The 20,930-nt window shown below is 47.6% G+C and overlaps 1 protein-coding gene across 2 annotated transcripts in view; it reads left to right on the top strand.

Moving 5' to 3' along the window:
* faf1 (Fas (TNFRSF6) associated factor 1) overlaps positions 1-20,930 on the top strand; it is a 60,768-nt gene that overhangs the window by 12,416 nt on the left and 27,422 nt on the right. For both annotated transcript variants that reach the window (XM_030371799.1, XM_030371800.1), the window contains exons 7-12: positions 1,071-1,176; positions 7,314-7,400; positions 16,168-16,263; positions 16,429-16,552; positions 16,835-16,898; positions 17,026-17,107. In XM_030371799.1, the coding sequence (XP_030227659.1) occupies positions 1,071-1,176; positions 7,314-7,400; positions 16,168-16,263; positions 16,429-16,552; positions 16,835-16,898; positions 17,026-17,107 (559 nt within the window). The remainder of the gene's footprint in view (positions 1-1,070; positions 1,177-7,313; positions 7,401-16,167; positions 16,264-16,428; positions 16,553-16,834; positions 16,899-17,025; positions 17,108-20,930) is intronic.

Raw genomic sequence — 20,930 nt, 5'->3', positions numbered from 1 at the left:
TCGTTTTCAACACAGTTCCAGGCCGATGTAACTCAATAACTGTCCTCAGGAACCTTGTAGTGTACTGTACCTGGTTTTGTTCAAGTCCCATAGACGATGAGATGGACCCCAAATTCTAAATAAAATGCTGCACATTATGTTTATGTTGTGTATCCTTGGTATAGTGGATTGTTTTATAGGGTGAGCAGTGTTTCCAGGTCTAATAAAGTGTTGATGGGTCAGTGGTTAGGGTTTTTGTCTTACTGAGATTCTAGTTTCACAGTATTGTTCGTGCTCTTCAATGCCAAACCTCTGTCTGCTCATTAATGAGAAGCATCATGTTTTTTGGTAAAAAAAAGCTAAATTACAGATAAATAGTATTATTGTGAAAGCACACCATTTCTACCCGTCCCCTTTAAATGTAATGTTGATTGCGACCATCCTACAGGAAGCAGTCTCACTCCATCGCCATAGTAACCTGGTATAACTTGGCATACGTTAAGTGCCCCGTTACCACACCATCGCCATTACCAACCGATTTGTTTGCTGTCAATTTGTTTGCCTTCCCCACTGTCGACGTGCAGGTGGCCCTGGCTGCGGCTGCCTGCTGTGCCGAGGGTACAGTAGCACTATGCGGGCCTGTCAGGGCACAGCCAGCGTAGTAGCCTTCCGTCCCCTGGAGGAACCGCTCTGCAGCTAGACTAGCTAGACATCCGGCCCCCCTCCCCGTCCAGGTCCACCCGCACAGCAGGCTACCGCTGACTGACTTGTCCTAGCTTGCTTCCTCTCTTGACAACAGTGCTGTTAGTGATCATGTTTTTTTTTCTTCTTTCTTTTGTCTCTTCTTTTTCTTCTCTGACTGCCTTCTTCTTCCTCCCCCACTCTCTGCGCGCACACACACACACACACACACACACACACACACACACACACACACACACACACACACACACACACACAACAGCGTGCACACACACACACACAACAGCGTGCACGCACGCACCATGTGATGTCAAACCTGGTACCCCCTGCTGCTATTCTCTTCTCATTTATTTTTCTCTCCCTTGTTGTGTCTTTGTCCCACTCTGCAGTGCTCTCCCAGACTCATTAAACCAGAACTATCTGCTGGTCATCAGTCATCGGGAGACCCAGAAGGAGTACAGCCTCAACTTCCCCGGCACCAGAACTATACAGGAGGTCAGCATCGCCCATGCACACACACGCACACACTGAATGCACAATCAAGCTTTGCATGAAATGAGAAAAAAAACAAAAAAAACAAACAAACCAAAACCAAAAAAAAAAGATTCAAATCACTAACTACCGAAATTTCACAAATCAGTGTAAATATTACACTTTTGGACTTTGGTTCTAGTCTGTCTAGAACCACTATCAATACAACTCAAGGTTTGACTGCAATAATTGAATGAGACAGATCTGGGATATTTCTGTTTCACTGTTTTAGCTACCTTCTGCTTTGATCTGCTTTCCAAATATAGTGAGGTACTTCAGATGCTGGTACAAGCAAATAAGGAATCAAGACTTTCCCACTGAAATCTCATTCCCTCTGCTAATCACAATGTCTTACTCATATCCATCTCATTGTTTCCCTTTTGTTTATGCAAATAGACAAAACAGTTTTTGCCCCACCCCCTCTAATTCGCAAGGTTAAAAATCATTCCGTTTTTAATAATATTTACTTCTATCATTTTTTAATTGCATTTTAATTGGATAATCCATTTTTCATCCATGTTTCATTTTTTTGGCAGAGAAAAGCCTCGACAGCAGTGCGGCCGACCATAATGCAGCTTTCCTTCTATTTGCGAGACATTGCTAGACTATCTCAAGCCTCCCATTCATTATTCAGCACAAATGATCAAATTTCCGAACACATAATTACTCTCACAGCTGTGGTCTGGTACACTCCAGTCTTATTCTCCCTTTGCTCTCAACCCCCCCCCCCCCCGCCCGCCGCCCTGTGACTCTCCCCGTGGTCTAGGACCCTGGACTAAATGACTGAATCCTGTTTGATCTGGGCATATGTGGGGGGTGAGGACACACGGGTCCGTTCATTTCCTCCCATCTAAAACTAAACCGTGGATTTGAAGGCGAATGAAATATTCATGGTTATTCATGCAGGGCCCAGTGTGGAGTCCGCCGTCTCTCTTCCCGTCTCTCTAATATTACTGTCACAGCTGAAGCCTTCTTACCGGGACTGAAGGGTAAACTCACTCCCGCTCCTCACTGCTTAGCCAGGAGTGTCTGAGTACACTCGTGTTTGTGTGCTTCCTAAGAGCTCAGTCCAGCGTGCCTCCTTCTTTATTAAACAGTTATGAAATGCAGCTTTATTTATCCTGTGAGAATGTCTTTATTGTCCTGTTTCCCCTGGCCGTCTTTCTTCTCGCTCTACCCTTCTTGTGAGAGCATACGTCGTCTTAGTAGTCATAGATGGGATCCTGCCGCTTCAGGTTAGGCGAGACGCAAACTGTGTGCGGTCATCAACACTGACCCCAGTTAACCTGGTCCTCAATAATATAGCTATTACAAAGTACTCTTTGGCTTGGCTGGACTATTTCCCCATACCTTATCTTCCTGTCATTGCCGATCGGTGCATGTCAACCCGTCAAGGCTCAGAACCTCTCGGCTGACTCACCCGCAGTAGGATTCTGTTTGTTGAGTGAGTTTCCTCCTACTCTGGGCCTTCAGGCTTTGATCCCCCCCCCCCCCCATCCCTGCGTACGACCGCCCGGGCCTGGGCCTGGCTCTAGTGACCAGCGCAGCGGTAATAACCAGGCTCCTAGCGGCGCTTGTAACGATGCTAATTGAACAGATTAGTGCAGCCAGTGTGTTAAAGCCCACCTCCCCTGCCCTCTCCCGCCTCTGTGCGAGTCCCCGCCTCAACCCTTCCACCACGCCGTCCCTCCCATCACTCTTGTCTCCCCGGCCTCCCGCTCTGCCTCTCTCTTCTTAGGCAGATGGTTCTGATGAGCGCCCACTGTGAACCTTAAGTGCTTCTGCCGGGATTACAAACACTGGGGAGTGGTGCCTGTGGCGTGGGAGGGGGGAACCGGGGCCACAGAAAAGGGAGCAGAGGGCCGCCGGCTTGGTGGGGGGGCCCGTTCGGGGGCCGTAAGCGCTGGGGAAGGGGACAATGCGGGCTCAAACGGGCCCCGTTGTCGTGGTCCTTTTTCCTTACGCATGCTTGTCTTTAGGCATAGCGAGCCCCCCCCCTGCCGTGAGGAGGAGGCCCAGAACTTTAACCTGCAAAGACCTGGACTCTGTTCTCCCTCTGTTGACCATACTCTCTTTCTATTTACTCTTTAGGGGGACTGGCTGTTTTCTCCCTCCTCTGAATATTGGAATGTGTTGGGACATAATATGTCATTAAAGCCAGTGTACACACCATCCAGAGGCCGGTGAATAGGTTCAAAAACTAGGGGCGGAGAGCTACAGGTGCAGGGCAATGGAAAAAGGTTATATTTAAGAGAAATCGGAGTTGCTTCAGGTCATACTTGACGTAGACACAAGACTTGTGCGTTTGACTGGAATACGGGTTCACAACGACGCACACAATCTGAAGGCTTTTTTTCTCTCATTGAAGTGTAACAAAGAAGTTACATCATTTTCAGCCAGCACGACTCCCTTTCTCTGTCCATACTGTGTCTCCTCACGGACACATATGGTCCTGGCTACAGAGCACCTTTCTCTCGCCCGGCTCCCCTTTGTCTTAGCTGAGGACCAGTCGATGGTCCCTGCATGTGCATATCAATAGGGATAGAGTCCCGTCTTATTGTTTGTCTTTGCCAAAGGCTCTGGCTTTGCCTTGTGGCTCCCAGGGAACTGTCACCCACACCCGCACCCCCTCCCCCAACGCCCGGCACCCAACTCCTCATTTCTGTTTTTCTTCTCCCTCTTTCTCTCCCTCTCTCCCCTCTCTGTGTTTCTCCAGAGCCCAGGGCTGTGTAGGGTAGACTGTGATTGGCATTCCCAGACAAGAGTGCGGGGGTACGTTGCTGGCTAGCGCGCGGGCTAAGCTGCAGAGCAAATGTTTGCCAGGGAAGAGGAGGGTAGAATAGGGGTGGCCGCTGGGTCCGGGCCGTCCGTGACCAGACCAGTTGTCCTGGGGATTTCGCTCACTCTGCTGCCCCCGGAGGCCCGGGAAGCGGGTCCCGTGCCTTCTCCACGCAGCTGGGTGACACAGAGGCACCCATCGCACAAGCACAGGGACAACAGAGCGGGATGAAAGAAAGAAGGGTGGATGAAGAGAGGGATGAATGAATGGCATCTGGTGCACAGGGAAGACAGAAAATGAGAGAGAGAGCTTGAGACTGTTTAACGGCAACCTTTTCTTCGCTTTGATTCCCTTCCAGCGAGGGATTACAGGCACTTGGCATTTACAGTGATTGGATCATTAATGTTGCTGCGAAGAGTATTGCTCTGTGGCGACTGATCGCTGCCAGCCTAGCTCTTCTGTGCCGCAGAAACCAACTTATTCTCTCTTCATCTGCGCCTTAGCAACAGGAGGACGGGACCAACCCCCCTCGCTCAGTGTATTTGAATACCAAGATTTAAAGTTAATTTATTTTTTATAGCTATCAGTCCTCTTTTTGGCGCTCACTTGATGCCTTGCACTATAGTGGAGGACCATCTGGTTCACACTGAAATTAAGGATATGCACCCAGAACTCTACTGTGTTGGGGTTGTGCCTTGCCTCTTTTATCGTATTCCAACCATATCCCTTTATTTCATCTGAACTGACAAAGTCTAAATTAAATGATAACGGCTTGGTCAGACTCCAATCGCCCATTATAGTAATGAGTGAAATTGGTTTCAAGGCAGACAGGGGGCAGCATTGCACAGCTCAGTCGCACACAGGGAAGTGGATGGAGCCAACATTGCTTGAGTTTTCATGGGGCTTTGCCCAAGGTGTGTTGTAGAATACAGTGAAAGTCTACTTTAAACTAGTTTAACCAAAATCAGGCTTGTTTCTCTCGTCTATCTCGCTTTTTTAGAACCAGTTTACGACACTCCAACGTAATGTTATATGGAGAGAGAAATAATCGACTTTGCGCTTATTTGTTAATTGGTTGTGTTGATGAGTCCACCTGCTGTGCAGCGTTGTTATTGCTCCGTGGTGAGGTCATGTTCTCCACTGCCAGGTGGGCCCTCCACCATCGCTCCCCAGTCTTTTCCTCGCTCTTCGCCCCCCCGCCCTCTTCATGGTGGCCGTTAGTTTGTTGTTTCTCTGATGCTGCTTTAACCTCTGACTGCGGCCTCTTCATTACTAGTGTTTATGCCCCTCTTCCTCTTCTTTCCGCCCTCCATCCGATCGACCGGCGGTGCCGTTCAGTGAAATCCCTGTAGCCTGGCTGGTCAAACATAGATATTACTCTCTGTAATAACACTGGCCACCTGGCCTGACCCCAGTCAGCCAGCTTGGCCTGTAGCAGACCTCCATTAGTATAGCGACGCTGAATATACTGTGGGGAGACTGTGGGCAGGTTCTACCGCTCACTGCGTACTGTGTCTTACAGTGGTTGTAGCTGTTCACTGCTGCTGACGCCTAAAGCATGAATTCAAGTCCTAACTTTTGTAAGTCGTGGCGGGAATTCAGGTTTGGTGTCTTTTTGTGGAACAAATACTCTGGTGGCGTTTTTTTTTAAACGTGTTTCATAATATGACAGTTGCTGTCGCGTGATCAATCCCTCAACCCACACACGCACAGACGCACAAAGAAAAACACGGCAGACTGCAGTAACATTAAGGACAAAAGGTGCAAGCGCCTGACCAAAGTGCCCGAGGCCATCGCGTTCCGATGTTTTGTAACCGCTGCTCTTCCTGCTCCGCACGGCACTGGCTCCGACATTGTGTTTGTAGCGTTCTTAAAGTTTCCACGTCCGTGCGCCGCCGCGTATGCCCAAGGATACATCCCTCCCCGCTGCCGTCACCAAAGGCTGGATTTGACCTTGTGTGCTGAGCGGGCTTTGCGACACAATGGGCGGCTTGCTCAGCATCAGTGTGCACCGCTGCGGGCCCGGTGGCTGGGCTTCGGCCCAGTGATGCACCCCGAATCCACGGCCGCCAGTGCACAGAGGCGCCGGCCCCGGAGGGGCTTTGATCACCTCCCGCCCGGCGCACATCAGGCTGGCGTTGGGGCTTTAAACCAACAACCCGTGGGACGCGACACTGGCCGCCCAGCGGGGCGGCGAGCGCTGGGCCCCGGCTCAGCGTTTAAGACCACAGAAGGTTATTAAGTGGTGCAGATACGGGCGGCCGCGGCCACTGAATGAGCGCAGAGAAATACTGTTCATTTCAGAGCGAGGGTTTGTTGTCGCTGGGCATTAGGCGAGGCATTCGAGGAATGCCGATAACACCGGCTTTTCTTTTCTCCTCTTTATCTTCGTCCTTTTGGATGCTTTTCTAACCGTTCGCTCCCTCTCTCACTCCCCCCCCCCCCCCCCCCCACCTTTCCATGTGCTGTATAGACAACTGCCAAGCGGGCATCCCTGCACACTTTCAATTCCAATGTCGTTTCTAATATCGTCAGACGCACTTATTTATGTAAAAAGCTTTAGCCACTTCGGTTCAATTAATGGCAATTAGTAGTTATGTTTATTGCTACTAATAGCAAAGACATTTGGCCTAAAATGACCCCCGGTGTTGGTGTAAAAGCATGGCACCGCAGAAGCGACTCTGACAACTTCATTCTATAGCGCCGCTTTGAGATCTGCGACACCCGCATCATAATATTTACATCCAGCATTTGCACTTGCAACACATTGCAAGTGCAATGTCTCAGAGCCCCAAAGCTTAATCACGGATGGCTTGTGTTTTTGCCAGATACGTTTATCCTTTCTGTCTCTTCATTTGAAACCTGCAATCTTGCCAACATTAGATGCATAGAAACTAAAATATTTTCGTACATTTAATAAATAACCAGATTTTATGCAATAGATCTATCCATTATTATTTTTTTGCCTTTTTATACAAATGCCTCCTGTATAAGCTATTTTTTTTATACATTGTATATCTATCTATTGGCCAGGGTTCTACGAATGCAAGACATATTCATAGTTTATGAACAAGCAGAAAGTTGCCTTGTTTTTAACAAGAGCACATTCAGGTGAACATGAATGCCTAACCTGAGAATAGGAAAATATTGGAACGAGTGCTTGGGAATCCTCCATACCCAGTGCAGTTGTGGTGTCAACCATGTAAACACAACACGGTAACGAATCTCAAGAGGTCTTTGTTTCCCCACACACTTTCTGACCTGAATCTCAATGCAAATGAGTTGAAGGGTGATTTTCTCTTCCTTCTGTTTATGTGTGCAGGTGAAAAGGAACGTCTCAGACCTAACCAACATCCCTGTGCGGCACCAACAGTGGGAAGGATGGCCTGCGTCAGCATCCGATGACTCTGTAAGACACACACACACACACACACACACACACACACACACACACACACACACACACACACACACACACACACACACACACACACACACACACACACACACACACCAGGACCAAGTTAGCTAGCATCTCAAATGTTTGTAAGGACACAAACCACAAATTCCCACTGTAGGACAGTGTCCCGACATTGTCCCATCTGTATGCATGTGTACGCCACACATGCTTTGTGCTCAAACAAAGCTAAGACACTAGTGCTGCAAATGTCAAGGGACAAGGCATAGATCACACTTAAAGCTTAGCAGCTTCTTTCCCCCCTGCCACGCTCTGTCGGCGGAGTCACGCCACGCCGCTACAATAGGCCGAAAGGCCACAGACTGTCAACGCTACTGTCCCACAGCCTCGGCCATGCTGTCGGCATCTATCCGAGGCGGGAGAGTGAGACGTCGAAGCTAATTAAGACGTCAATGGGGGGGTTCCCTGTCACCATGTCCTCTATCTGTGGACATTAAAGCTCACATCATTGAGTCTCGCCGACCTCTGCCGTCCCGGGGTCGCCCGTCCGGCCCATTCACCGTCGCACATGGTCAAACTGATCAGAGGTGGCCTGCACACAGACCCCTGGGGAACCCCTGACCCCTTTTGTCCACGGCCTTCTTTGACAGCATATGTGTTCCCATGCTAATTGTAAGGGCAGGTTTATTATGCTACTTTGCGAAGCTGTTGCGCACACATTCTACACTTTAGCTTTAACCCCCACAATACCACCACCACCACCACCACCACCACCACCCTTCTCATCTCATATCTCAACGTGATTGTGGTTTGCCTTGAAGCACTTGTGTCTTCTCTTGTTTTATCGGTGGTGGTATTATTTTGTCTGACCAATTTAACCTCTGTTGTGAAGTATCACGTTTCCTTTTTAGTCTATGTACTTGTTTTCCTGCCGCTGGTCACTTAACATGGCTGTCATGCTCGGCACTGTTTTCATGGATACACTCTTGTATCGGTTTCCCTGTTCTCAGTTGAATGGACATTGGCTGCACCTGCTACGGTTACTGTTACTCAAGTCAAGATTTCCGTGGACATTAATGTCGCTGAAAGGGAAAAGGACAAAAGCTTTTGGATGCTTTTATTCTTTAGAAAAATTAATGTTTGCTGTTTTTTTTTTTTTTTTTGCTTTGCAGCAAGTATCAGGCTATTGTGAGGCCTGAAATAAATCAAACAGCTATGATGTGGATGGGTTATTGTTCGTATTGTCTTTTCAAACTTCCCCTGAAGAGATCAGTATGTTATGTTGCCTGCAATGGCAACATAAATGCAGGCCTTGTGGTGATGGAAAAGCACTTTGCGGGCGCCGGGGTGTCACGATGGAGTGCAGTTCTTGATTTACACTGTATTGCTGCAAGATCCCTTCCTTCATCTAACAGCAGCTGCATCCTCTTGTAGGTTTCTGAAGGTCCTGTTTACTCTTCCAGAGGAGAGCGCTACCCACAGGCAGGATTCTGCGGTGGCGGTCTGTAATAGGATTGACTAGAGAATAGTGGCCTCTATTCTGTGGCTCTATTTGATTATCACATGTACCGATTCATAAACAGACCTCAACAAGGTCATTAGCAGCAAGTAAATTACAAATAATGCCTAGCCCCATACAGTGGTGTCATGTTCTGCCCTCATAGCAGAAACTTAGGAAATATTTATATTTTTTATATTTATATTTTTACCATGATGAAGACGTCATGTGGTAAATAACATTTCATATTTTAATTTATCTAACAGTAATCGGAAAAATCAACAACATATGACTATTTTAGTTTTGTCCAGTTGTTTATGAATGTGTCTTGTAATGACTGACCACTTTTTACGCACAGTCTCTTAGTGACCGTGGTTGTGCCATGCCTAGACCCTGCATTCGGCTCATCCCATGGTCACAGAGGACGTGGCATCACAGGACCAGTCTGGCTTCTGGCTGAGCGGCATACGCAGCGTCTGTGTTTCTGGGATGAGGAAATATTAAAAAGCTCAGGGAGAGAGAAGAAGGGTAATAATGGCCTCGGCTGCAGCCCTAGCCCACGGCCCCCTTTATTGAAACGAGTGTGAGGGTATTAACAGGCAGCACAGCCCAGGGCCCGCGAAGCCTAGCAGGCGTCCAGTTGGGCCGGGAGGCTGCGCTCAGTGCCTAGCTCATTAGCCTAGTCTAATCTCCTGGGGTTTGAACCAATAAACGCGGCAGCCACTCTTCCACTCCCGAGATGAGCCTCACACACTGGGCCGCTTGCTCGCTCAGAATCGATTCACGACCTGGCCTCGCTCTGCCTTTATTATTAGGTGTGTGTGTGTGTGTGTGTGGTTTGAATTGGGTTTGTATTCAAATGAGCTACTGATGGCGCTCAGCTTCAGTAGTTTGTGTTTAAGGTGAGTTTATCCGGGAGATGGGAGTTCACAGCCCAGCAGGACGCAAGCTCGCCCCACATCTTCTCCTCAGGCGACGGTTTGGCACATCAATTACCGCACCATAATCCCGTACCAAGGTGGCGCGGAATCCATTTTTCACACCGAGGGGTGCATTCCTGTCTAATTATAGTTTAGTTAATTGATTGACTTGTTGAGGTTATCTGTGCCTTCCAGTGACTGATCTGCTGGGAAACCAAAAACAATTCTCTTGTTCACTGAGTGCTCCGTTGTTGTATTATGTGTCGCCCGAGCAAGGGAGCGAGTTCCTGGGAATTAAACCCTCAACTTTTGAGGGAAACTAGCGAGCCAAAAGTCTCTCTTTGTTGGTGATGACAGAGAGCAATTGGTTCGAGAGGGAGTTCTCACTTTTCGAAAAAATAAGCTAGCTGTTTTGTTTTGTTTAGCGTCACCTGCCCTGATACTGTCCCCTCTCAATGTGTTTCATTGTTTATTGTGCTCCGGAGCATTGAAGGGCCAAATAAAGAGAGCTGAAATAGGACGCTTGCGTAGCGCCAAACAGCAGAGTTTACTCACCGCACTGGGCTATCGGGAGACAAAGGAGTTGAAATGTAAACGTGAGCGGGAAGAAGGAGCGCAGTGTGCGTTGGGGGAACAGGGAACGGCTGCTCATTTATCAGTCATAACTATGGCAGAATTATGACCGAGGTTTAGGAGAAAGCATTTGTCAGCAGAGAGACAAGGGCCCAAGTGGATTTGCATATTCCGGCAAGATGATTGATTTAGCGTTTCGGAATCAGTTGTGTGGGGGGAATTATGCTTTGCTAACTTTATGATAGCACCACCCATCTGGTTTGAAACTAAACATAACTTGACAACATATGGAGATCGATTAAGGCTGATACTATATCCACTTTTGATGCAGGTGCATGTTGTTTTTCAAAGCTTTCTTAACTATCCATAACATCAAGGTAAATGCAGCTGATGGGAATGACCAATGGATGGTGTGTGTGTGCTTTTAAAAGTGAAAAGGCTCCACTCATAAGAGTGATGTTATTTTATGGTAATAATTGTGATATTGGCAGATAATTGATAATTAGCTTTATGCTGGTGTTAATTTGGCTGTAATTGATAACGAGAAACGTCTGTTTTCATTTTTTCCAACAAAGATAAATACAAAAATGATTCAATTAAATGATACAACATTTGGAGGTATAAAAGATTAAATAATCTTAAATCAAATAAGCGGGTTTGAAATATTTAGGAGTATTTATATTATCCCCGAAATCGACAATGTCCTGATGTTGTGACGGCAGTGTGACTACCACAGTACTGCAAGACCTCGGATAGTGCTTCCGGTCATTGCACTTCCATACTTTACTTGGCTATCTTTCTGCCATTCCTGCGATACAAAAAAGAACCCTCTTGAAGCTTTCTCCAGGAAGACTCACTTACATTTCAGGTGCAATGACTGACAGCCTTTCCTCCATCCTGTGGGATTGATTGGCAGGCCTTGGAGCGTTCTTATTACATCCTCCCATCTCTTCATCCCCTCCCCCCCCCCCCCCCCTCCCTCCAACCCCTTCGGCCCTATCTCTTTCCTCCCCTCCAGTAATTGCTGACATTTATGCAGTGTTTCATGGTGTTTGCTAATGCATTAGCGCTGTGGGCCCCTGCCTTGTGGGCCCACAGCCCCCTTCCCCTTCCAAGGCGCTGCGTGTATGGAATCCTCCTATACCTGACGAGGGTCTTTGAAACCTGTGGCTTATTAAGGGGGCCTGACGGTTGCTGTAGCAACAGGGCTCAGCGGTAAACTCATAAAGAATGTATTCCCCCCCCCCCCCCCAGCCCTCAATCCAATGATTGGCTGTCTTCATGTGACACAGGGCACAGTGGGCCCCTCTGTCCCCTCTGTTTGTATTCTATTTTTCTATTGCTTATTTTTAACGTCTTCCATTGTTTCTGGGCTTCTTCATTCCTCCTTCAGTTTCCTTTTGAAGTGCCTTGAGTGTGTGTGTGTGTGTGTGTGTGTGTGTGTGTGTGTGTGTGTGTGTGTGTGTGTGTGTGTGTGTGTGTGTGTGTGTGTGTGTGTGTGTGTGTGTGTGTGTGTGTGTGTGTGTGTGTGTGTTATTGTGTCTTCACACTAGTGGCAGTGTTCCTCCCCATTAGCCCAGCCACCTCCAGGACCCCCCGCCGGCCGCCAGCACAGCGCCACAACAACCCCCCTAAACGCAAGCAAAAGGGGCCGAAGCCGCCCGCTGTTTGCAGTCCCAATGATCTAACTGTCACCTATGCCTACCTTGGCTTTTTAGCCGGTGTTTATTGTGTATGTGTGAACGGGGGTATGCTTGTGTATGTGCTCTGCCTGGATGAATCCGGGCAGGCTTGCGCGGGACCACAGCTCCTAATATGAAGTGACAACAAGTGTTCAGCCAATGCTCAGAGGAGCCCGGAGGAGAAAACCAACAGGTGTTTAGGGCGGGGCGCCCTCTGTTCTTTTCTTCCCTTCTCTCTTTACCTTCCGTTCATATTTTCCCAAAGTCTTTTTTCCTCTCTTGTTGTTGTACCATCCCTCTCAGCCCTTTTCTTGATCTGTCTTTTTTCCCCACTGACTCTCTCTTGCGCTCTCTCTCTCTCTATCACTCTCTCTCTCTTCCCGGCTGACTCTCTCTTGCGCTCTCTATCTCTCGCTTGCACTCTCTCCCTGCTCTCTCTCTTTCTCGTCTGTCTGTATCTCTGTCTTTCTGTCCGTCCCTCCCTCCATCAAAGAGTGGAGTAAGGTGGTAGTGTGGCTGGGGTAGCCGTCAGTGCAGCTGTCAGTAGTAATTATCTCACACTCACAGCCAGACACCTAATCCAAACACTGCCTGCACTAGAAAAGGATGAACTGAAACACGGGGAGAATGAAGGGAGAGAAAGGGAGGAAAGAGAAGCAGGGGAAAGAAGGGGAAGAAAGGCTTAGCATGGGTTTTTTTTGGAGAGGCGCAGGGGTTAGGAAGAGGGAGAATTCCATTCCCTGCATCAGCCCCTGAATGCGCACGGCCTCAATGCAAGTGTTAATTAAAAGAATCCAAAAAAAGAGGAGGCAGGCCCTTTGTGTGGAAATGTGTGGGGAGGTCACTCTGGAGGTTAACCTCACCCCGTGCCCTGCGGCGTCCCGGCCTTGTTTTGGCGTCTCGCCGCTGAGCTTCCAGGCTGTACTGGTGCACCTCAACACTGGGAGAAGCCGGTGGGTCAAAGCAAGGAAGAGGATAGAGAGGCATCTCCCTCTCTCCCTTTCTCTCTCTTGCTCTCGCTCTCGCTCTCTCTCTCTCTGGTCTTTTCTCCTCCCCTCTTTGCATCCATGTCAGCCAAAGCCCTCCGGGCATCCATTGACAGGGGAAGTGATCAACTTTATTTATACACTCATTTGGCCCTCAGAGTAAAGCCTGCGATTGGGGGGGGCGGGTGTTGGTGCACAGCCCCGTCAGCAGCCGCTGTCAAGATTCTCACGTTTGATTGCCACTCGATCGGGGAACGACAGGGAGAATAGCGCGGCGGGCCATTCCTTAACATCTCTTTGAGCCCCGGACTCTGTATGGCTTTGTGTTGCTCAATGGCCGGGGCAGTCCTGTTCTCAATGCCTAAGACAACCCTCAGGCGCTGCGAGCATCATCTCTCAAATGAACACGGTTCTTCTGTAGGCCACTGTTGTTTCTTTCTGTCATTCAACAGAGGAGCGTCATAAATGGACTCAGTTTACTTCCACTGTCAGGGGAGCCGCGCCTTTGTTCTAGTTTCAAGTTGTGCGTTCTTCGAGGGGGGAAATATGAAGAGGGCAACAATTGAAGGGCTGGTGTCCCGATGCTGAATGAACGTGGTCAGAATGACGTTGCCTGAATGCAGAGGAGCCAATTCAGCTAAGTGTTCTCCCTAGGTGTTCCATTGACACTCGGCTCTTCTGCCTGTTGCATGTTTAAACCTACCGTTGCCAAAATAAACACATCTCTAATTACTAGTGGACCAGGAACCTTCACTGTACCTCCCCACCAGCCCCCCCCTCACCCTCCCCCCTTTTTAAGCTTTTATTGTGTTCTAATTAGATTTTAAACCTAACTATGATTTAATGTATTATTGCAAAGGAGACAGCATTTCCCAGTGGACATGGTGTGATTTTTATCACTGTTGTCATTTTCTTTTCCCTTTTTTAGATTCCATTTTCAGATACCAGCAGTGTGTTATTCATTCTCGATCTATCGAGGGAGATACTGTATAACTCATATCTCACTGCATCTCGGATATTGTCCTGAAGGGACTTTAGAACACACTGGTCAATATTATAACCTATTTCTGTGTTCTGAAAGCTTGCTTTCATTCCCCAGACTCCAGCAAATCATAAAATGATTGTCTCCCCTCGGGGGGGCAGAGAGATTGGGTTTATTATCTTCTCCCGGAAAGGTCTCTATGTAAACACTGCATTTAATTTAAAAATGACAAGTGCATTTATGAAGGGCATTCATCCCAGTGACACCCAGTACAGCCCTCTCTGATGACAACGGCAAGAACTATTTTTTCTGCGTAATTACACCATGACATCATCCACTGTTGTTGTATAACGTATACCAGCCTGGGTTTTTTTCTGCTTTGGTTTCATGGATGGAATCAGCTATTCCACAAACATGGAGGGGACGACGACAACAGTGTTTGACTTAGTTATATGTTTGGCTTCTTGTGGGTAATTGCTTCATATGCGACACACAGAACTCAGTCTGTTTTTCTGCTCTGTTGGTTAAGCTATTCTCCGCTGCTATACAAGTGGAAGCCAGCATGAAGTCCCCCCACCCCCACCCACCCACCTCCCGTGACTCCCTTTATAGAGATAGGAACTCCTGCAGTCTCTCTAGCTCCATTCAGACTCAATTGGCGTTGCATGTAATCGTCTCCTAATTCAACAGTGTCCAGCTGCTCTTTGTGTTTTGTGGGCAGCCCAGCACCTGACAATGGCGCAGATCACAGCATCTCTGAAGGAGTGGGTGGTGGTGGTTGATGGAGGGGGGGGTATGCAGCCTCTCTGGCTTCTTATCTGGCCTGACCTGCCAGCCCCTGGACCGGTCACGCTGTGTGGAAGTTCACTCTCCCAGAAAGCAGCATTGGCATCTGTAGCCTTGTGTTGGTCTCCGGACGGTCCACAGGTCATCGGATGTCGCTGTGGTTTAGCGGCCGTTCAAGCAGACGATAAGAAGCTGTGCGTTTTCCCCTTGTGGACGTTTGTCTTCACCCAGTCTCACAAAACTGACTTCAAGATTCATATCTAAAGTTCGATGGCAGACGAGCTCAAAACTGGCTGAATGGGGGCTTTCACTTGCTGTCGCTCAGTGTTTGTGTGGACCAATCATGTCAATGGCGGCTGGGATCTCTAAATTTAATCGCCGAACACAAACTCAGCCACGGGGGTCTACTTTGACATGGTAGGATGGCTGGGTCCCAGACAAGACATTGTTTGTCTTTTAGTTTAATCCATGTCCTTGTTTATGTTGTCATTTATCGAGGTAATGTAACCCTACAATTGGCTACATTTGGTATGAGAAGACAATATAACGATGATTGATCAATTAACCACAGACGTCATTAAGAGTCATTTTATTCAAATAACCTTTTATAATTGACACACAAAAATGGCTATATCACAAGGTTGGAATCAATCCAAAACGCAGTTGTTGTACAACGGGAGACGACCCCTCTGTCTCCTCTTTGTACCACGCTGTGGCTGCTAGCTGTGCTGCCCCCCTCCAGGGCATAGACACCGGGTGCAGCGGTAATGAGTCCCTACTGAACCTTGACATTCTCTGGCTCTCGGAGCTCATTAGCCAAGTGTGCTCTCCCGCTAAAATCCACCGCCGCCACCTCCACCTCTCCTCTTACCTGTGTCTGCAGGTGAACCGCCCCGGGTTTGGCCTTGATTGGAGCCGGCCTCCCGACGCCGTTCTATAATTACATCTGACAGTATCAGCTCCTTTCGTCGGGCTGCCGTCGCATACAAAAGCCCTAAAGACATCACAGAACATAATAATCACTCGGTGCCAGTTTATTGAAATGACAACATGGTCTCTTTTAAAAATAAGCTGACGTTTAATTATGTTGAGCATCTCTGTTGCTCTCCCTTATTAGTCGATTGAACACGCCCTTCTACTGTATGATTTATTTGTAGCAGATGCGTTAAAGAATCTCACAGATGACATCCTCCTATTAAAACATCGTATTCAATGATAATAACTTTTTAGAATGTTTTACTGCATTCTAGAGCTTCTATGTAGGCGCTTGCATCTGATATGCTATCTATAAACGAATGTAGCCTGATCCAGTTGTTTTTATTTGTTTGCAGATGACACTAGCAAATTCTGGGATAACTTATCCCTGCCATCATCTCAGTGTGTGTCGGAGATCTTCGCCAGCCAACGCCCAGGATCCTACAGAAGAGGTAAGCGTTTCCATCTGATCGCATCCAATCACTCACTCACTCACTCACTCACTCACGGTGGACTTCAGTCACCCAATTGTAACATTAAGGTTTCCCTATGAGGAATGCATGTATCGATGTTGATGCGTTTCCTCTGTGTGTGTGTGTGCGTTTGCGTGGTTGCAGTGTGCAGATGTCCATATGATCAGCGACAGCGAGGGCGATGACTTCGAGGACGCGTCAGAGTTTGGTGTTGACGATTCAGAGATGTTTGGAATGGGCTCCTCAACCAGTCGCAAATCACCTTTGAGTATGTTCAAAACAAAGAGTTTCTATCACTAATATTCATATCCATTCATGACATGACATGTATTTTAAGGACCGCTTAGCCCAAGGCACTAAAGCTCTATGGTACACGGACCTAAAATATCCACCAAATACCATTTTGTCATGAAGAAACTACTGTTAACAGCCCCTGCAATGTTCTCATGTACTTTAATCACATCAATTAATCACTGTTAATTCACTAATTTTGTTAGGCTCATTTGACTAATTTAAACAAAACTAATTGATTCCATGTGTTTCTTTGCAGTGCCAGAGAACAGTGAGAATGAAGGGGATGCCTTATTGCACTTTACTGCCGAATTTTCTACCAGGTGTGTAAAAAAACCATCAAATTCTCTCAGTACAGTACAGCTTTTGTATCTACGAAAATGGATGTCTAACCATATGCTTTTCACTTCCTGTGTTGTGTGTGTGTGTTTATTTGTGTGTGTCTTGCAGATATGGAGAAGTACATCCGATGTTCTTCATCGGCTCTTTGGAAGCAGCGTCTCAAGAGGCCTTCTACGGCAAAGCCAGAGAAGTAAGAGGCCTGCCCTGCTCAGTGTCCCATGTGTGTTGAGGAATAGTTAACGTCGTCCTTTGCCATCATCACTATGTATAAAAAAAATTGAAAACGTCATCAAATCTTCATCCTGACAGCTGAGGCTTTATTTTTAGCCTTCTCTTTCCCCCCCTTGCCACCCTGCCTTTGTCCTCCTAAGGAGCCTTGTATCAACTGACAGCTTGTGTGGATTATTGACTCATTAGACAGCGAGGACGCTGCAAGATGTTATGGGGGTTCAGATCTCCAGCCGGAGAGACGACAGGGGAAGGAGAGGGGCAAACGGAAAGAGAGGGCGACGAGTGTGAGAGAGTGGGGGAGGAGAGAGGAAGGAGAGGGAGAACGGGAAGGAAGGAGCACATCGGGAACGCAAACGGCGTGGAGAGAAAGTAAGGAGGTGGAAAAAAGCAACCCCACGGGTTCAGAGGAGAGCGAGGCGCTGAGGGATGAATGGATTAGATAAAATATAAAGAGAGAGGGAGGGATAAAGAGAGAGGGAGGGATAAAGAGAGAGGAAGGGAGAAAGAGAGAGGCAGGGAAGGTTGGCTTCCTGCCTACGTCCCAGCCGATCTCCTCTCCCTAAGCCAGAGCAATATGGCCCTCGTCCCTGGTGCTCACACACATGGTCTCCGCTGACACATCCGCCCCCCGAAACAACACAGGCTGTCAAAAATAGTATTCATTTTCATTGTGTTTAACTTGGTTTAGTTTTTTTTTTTTTTCAAGTGGGAGCTGGATTTAGGCTGCCAACTGTGCTTCAGCGGTAACGGGTTTAAATAAAGCTTGTGATCGTTTTTGAATGGTGGTGGGTGATGGTGGTGGTTCGGGGGTGGGCTAAAGGAAACAGTTTGATCTGTCGGTTGTGTCTGTCTCCTGCTGTGTTGAGGCTAGCCATCGTGACATCAACACATTCTGTCATTGACTGTTTCAATGCATAGTGGGCTGTGTTTGTGTGAGCGCGCGCATTTCCCTGGGATTCATCACATGTTCCTTCTCATCTGTCTCGCTCCGTCTCCCCATCTTGCTTTCCATTTCAAACTAAAATTGTCTGCTGCTGTCTCTTTTTGTCTGTCCCAATCCCCACCTCTCCATCTCCCTGTGTCTCTGTTGCCCTTGTCCCCGTTTGAAAGAGGCATGGGACCCGGTTGATCCCGTCTCATTAAGTGGATATTGGACTGAGGCAGGTTTGACTGCAGTAGGCGGACACACTTGGGTTTATATGAAGGGGGAATCAGTCTCACTCTTTCAAAGGCCCGGAGAGGCTAATCACTAAGCAAAACACTACGTTTGATGAAGTGTTTCTGAAAGTGTGTGTGTGTGTGTGTGTGTGTGTGTGTGTGTGTGTGTGTGTGTGTGTGTGTGTGTGTGTGTGCGCACGCATGTGTTTGTGTGTGTGTGTGTGTGTGTTTGGAGTGTTGTGCCTCAATCCATCCTTAATGAAAATGCTCTGGGCTGCCGAGCAGGACTCTCTTGGGGATCAGTGGGCCAGTCAGAGCGTAGGGACAGATAGGCCACCCATCACTTGTGGCCATCCCCTAAATCCCCATCAACGCAGCGGTTAATCGCGCTAACCCCAAGTGCCCCCTCTTCTCCTCCCCCACATTCCCCCTCCCTCCCCCCAGTCCGCCACACACAAAGACGCATCAAAATTCATAGGCTTGTCAAGAGAGGCGAGTTCAAGGATTTATCGCTGCCAAGTAGCCCTCTTCAAGGGCCGGTGGCCGAGCCTCCGAAGGGTCTGGAGGGGAAAAGAGCAGCGGCGTTGAAGTGGTGGACTCGAGGAAAGGGTAGAGATCTGGGTCGAGACGTTGGCCGTTTACCGTCTCAGTCTGGCTGGGATTACGATGACACACTTTTGGGCCGGCCAGAAGGCCCTGCCTCGTGGAGCAGGAGTCAGGGGGTGACCGCCAGAGGAACAGCCTCTTCTGGAAGATGAGCTAATTCAGGGATGACCGCATAGAGGGAGGACGTTAGCGTTGTGTTACAGCTACTCACGTTTTTGGGTCATAACAAACAGTGTTTTTTTTGGCTTTGTCTAAAGTTGTTATTTCTCTAAAGCAGATAATGTTATTCTTGTCCCCTGAACGGGACAGTTCCACATGGAGCATCGTCTCTGTTTATTGTTTCAGGCCACAGACTCACTTTGCTCAAGTAAAGTGAATTGTGGTGATTCTGACATAATTAGCACAAATAATATTTAGATTGATGCTACTATTTAAAACATATTGTATTGTTGTAAGGAGATAAATGCAGTTGCAATGGATGCAACGTTGCAAAGGATTTCAGATAACTGGCCATGTCCCAAGCATATGAAGGACATTGAAACCCATTTAAAAATTTGACAAACTTTTTCTCTCAAAGCCTTTCTCTTGAGGCCTTTGCAGGTTCAGAAAGTGTCCGAATAAAGTGTATAATGTGTAAATAACGAAGGCGCGTCCCAGGGCTGGAAGCGTCTCGTTGGGGGGTCACTGAGCCCCATCTCTGCTTGTCATAAAGAGTGTTTTCAGTAGGGGGGGGGGGGGGGCGTCAGTGGCCCCCCCATGGGGCTTACGGTGGACCTTAATGTGTTTTCCAAGAGTGTGTGTGTATGTGTTGGGGAGAGTGTGTGTGTTACTGGATCAGTCATCTGAGCTCTTCATTTTGAAGTGTTTGCTTTTCCAATGTGAGCTTACCGTCCAACGGAACGATGACTTTCTTGCCCCGCTCAATCCCGCTCTCCCTCCCCGTCCTCACCCCTCACTCTGCCTGTATCTTATTTGCCCATCTCCCCCCAAGCCCCGTTCAACATAGTTATAATTAAAACCTGCCTACCAACAACACAGAGAACATCTGCCCAGCAGGCCAGGCCTTAGGGCCCTAATGAAAACCACATCCGCGTTGGGAGAGGTTATTCAGCAGTCGTATAATCTGCAGCGGTCCCAATCTGTGGATTGAATACGACTGATGGCGTTGGAGCTATGTCGTGGATAATAGAATGATCCCAGCACTTTGATTTATAAAGCCTGTTGACGAAGACACATGTTTAAGAATGAACCGAATATTATGCACTAGGATTAATTAGATTCACCTTTTGTGCAACTGTTCTGACTGCGTTGGCTCAGTGTTTAATTTGTGTAAGGAAATGTTGCATCACAATATTGTTAAAGTTTAAACTTTAATTATTTTCGTTGAATATTTCATATTTAGTTGTAAATTGAGGATGAGTGAAGCATTAATTTGATTTATTGATTTATTATAATTATATATAACAAAAATGGGTTTAAAGGTATGTTCATTGCTCCTTTAGCTATCTAATCATTCAATCAAATAATTATGCAATGGAAAGGAAATGTCCTTTTTTTTAATATTATATTTAATTAATTGGTATGCTGCCTCACCTACTGGTTTCCTGTACATACCATATTGCCACAATATTGAATAGTGATAACATTAGTCTTGTAGTATTATGGGCTCTCTCCTTTGGCCTTGTATATATATTTTATATCCTCTTTTTGTATAACCTCCAATGGAAGTGTCTGGGACGCTGAGAACACTTGTTTCACACATGGCAGGTTTATAGCCTTTATGAGTCCATATCATGCAGACAAGGATGACTGGAACATACACCTGCCTGGCCCTGTGAGCCAAAGAGTACAGAGACTCCTATGTTGGAACCAAACAAACGCTTGTTTCACAGGTGTCATGTTGCGTTAACAAAGCAAACTGGCTAAGTCAGGCCAAATGAGGTGTAGGTGTGTGCGTGTGTGTAGATGTGCATGCGCGGGCATGCATGTGTGTGTGTGTGTGTGTGTGTGTGTGTGTG

Source organism: Gadus morhua, chromosome 12, assembly GCF_902167405.1.
Source record: "Gadus morhua chromosome 12, gadMor3.0, whole genome shotgun sequence".
Lineage (NCBI taxonomy): Eukaryota > Metazoa > Chordata > Actinopteri > Gadiformes > Gadidae > Gadus > Gadus morhua.
Note: the sequence above shows the minus strand (reverse complement) of the source record. Positions and strands in the feature narration are given on the sequence as shown.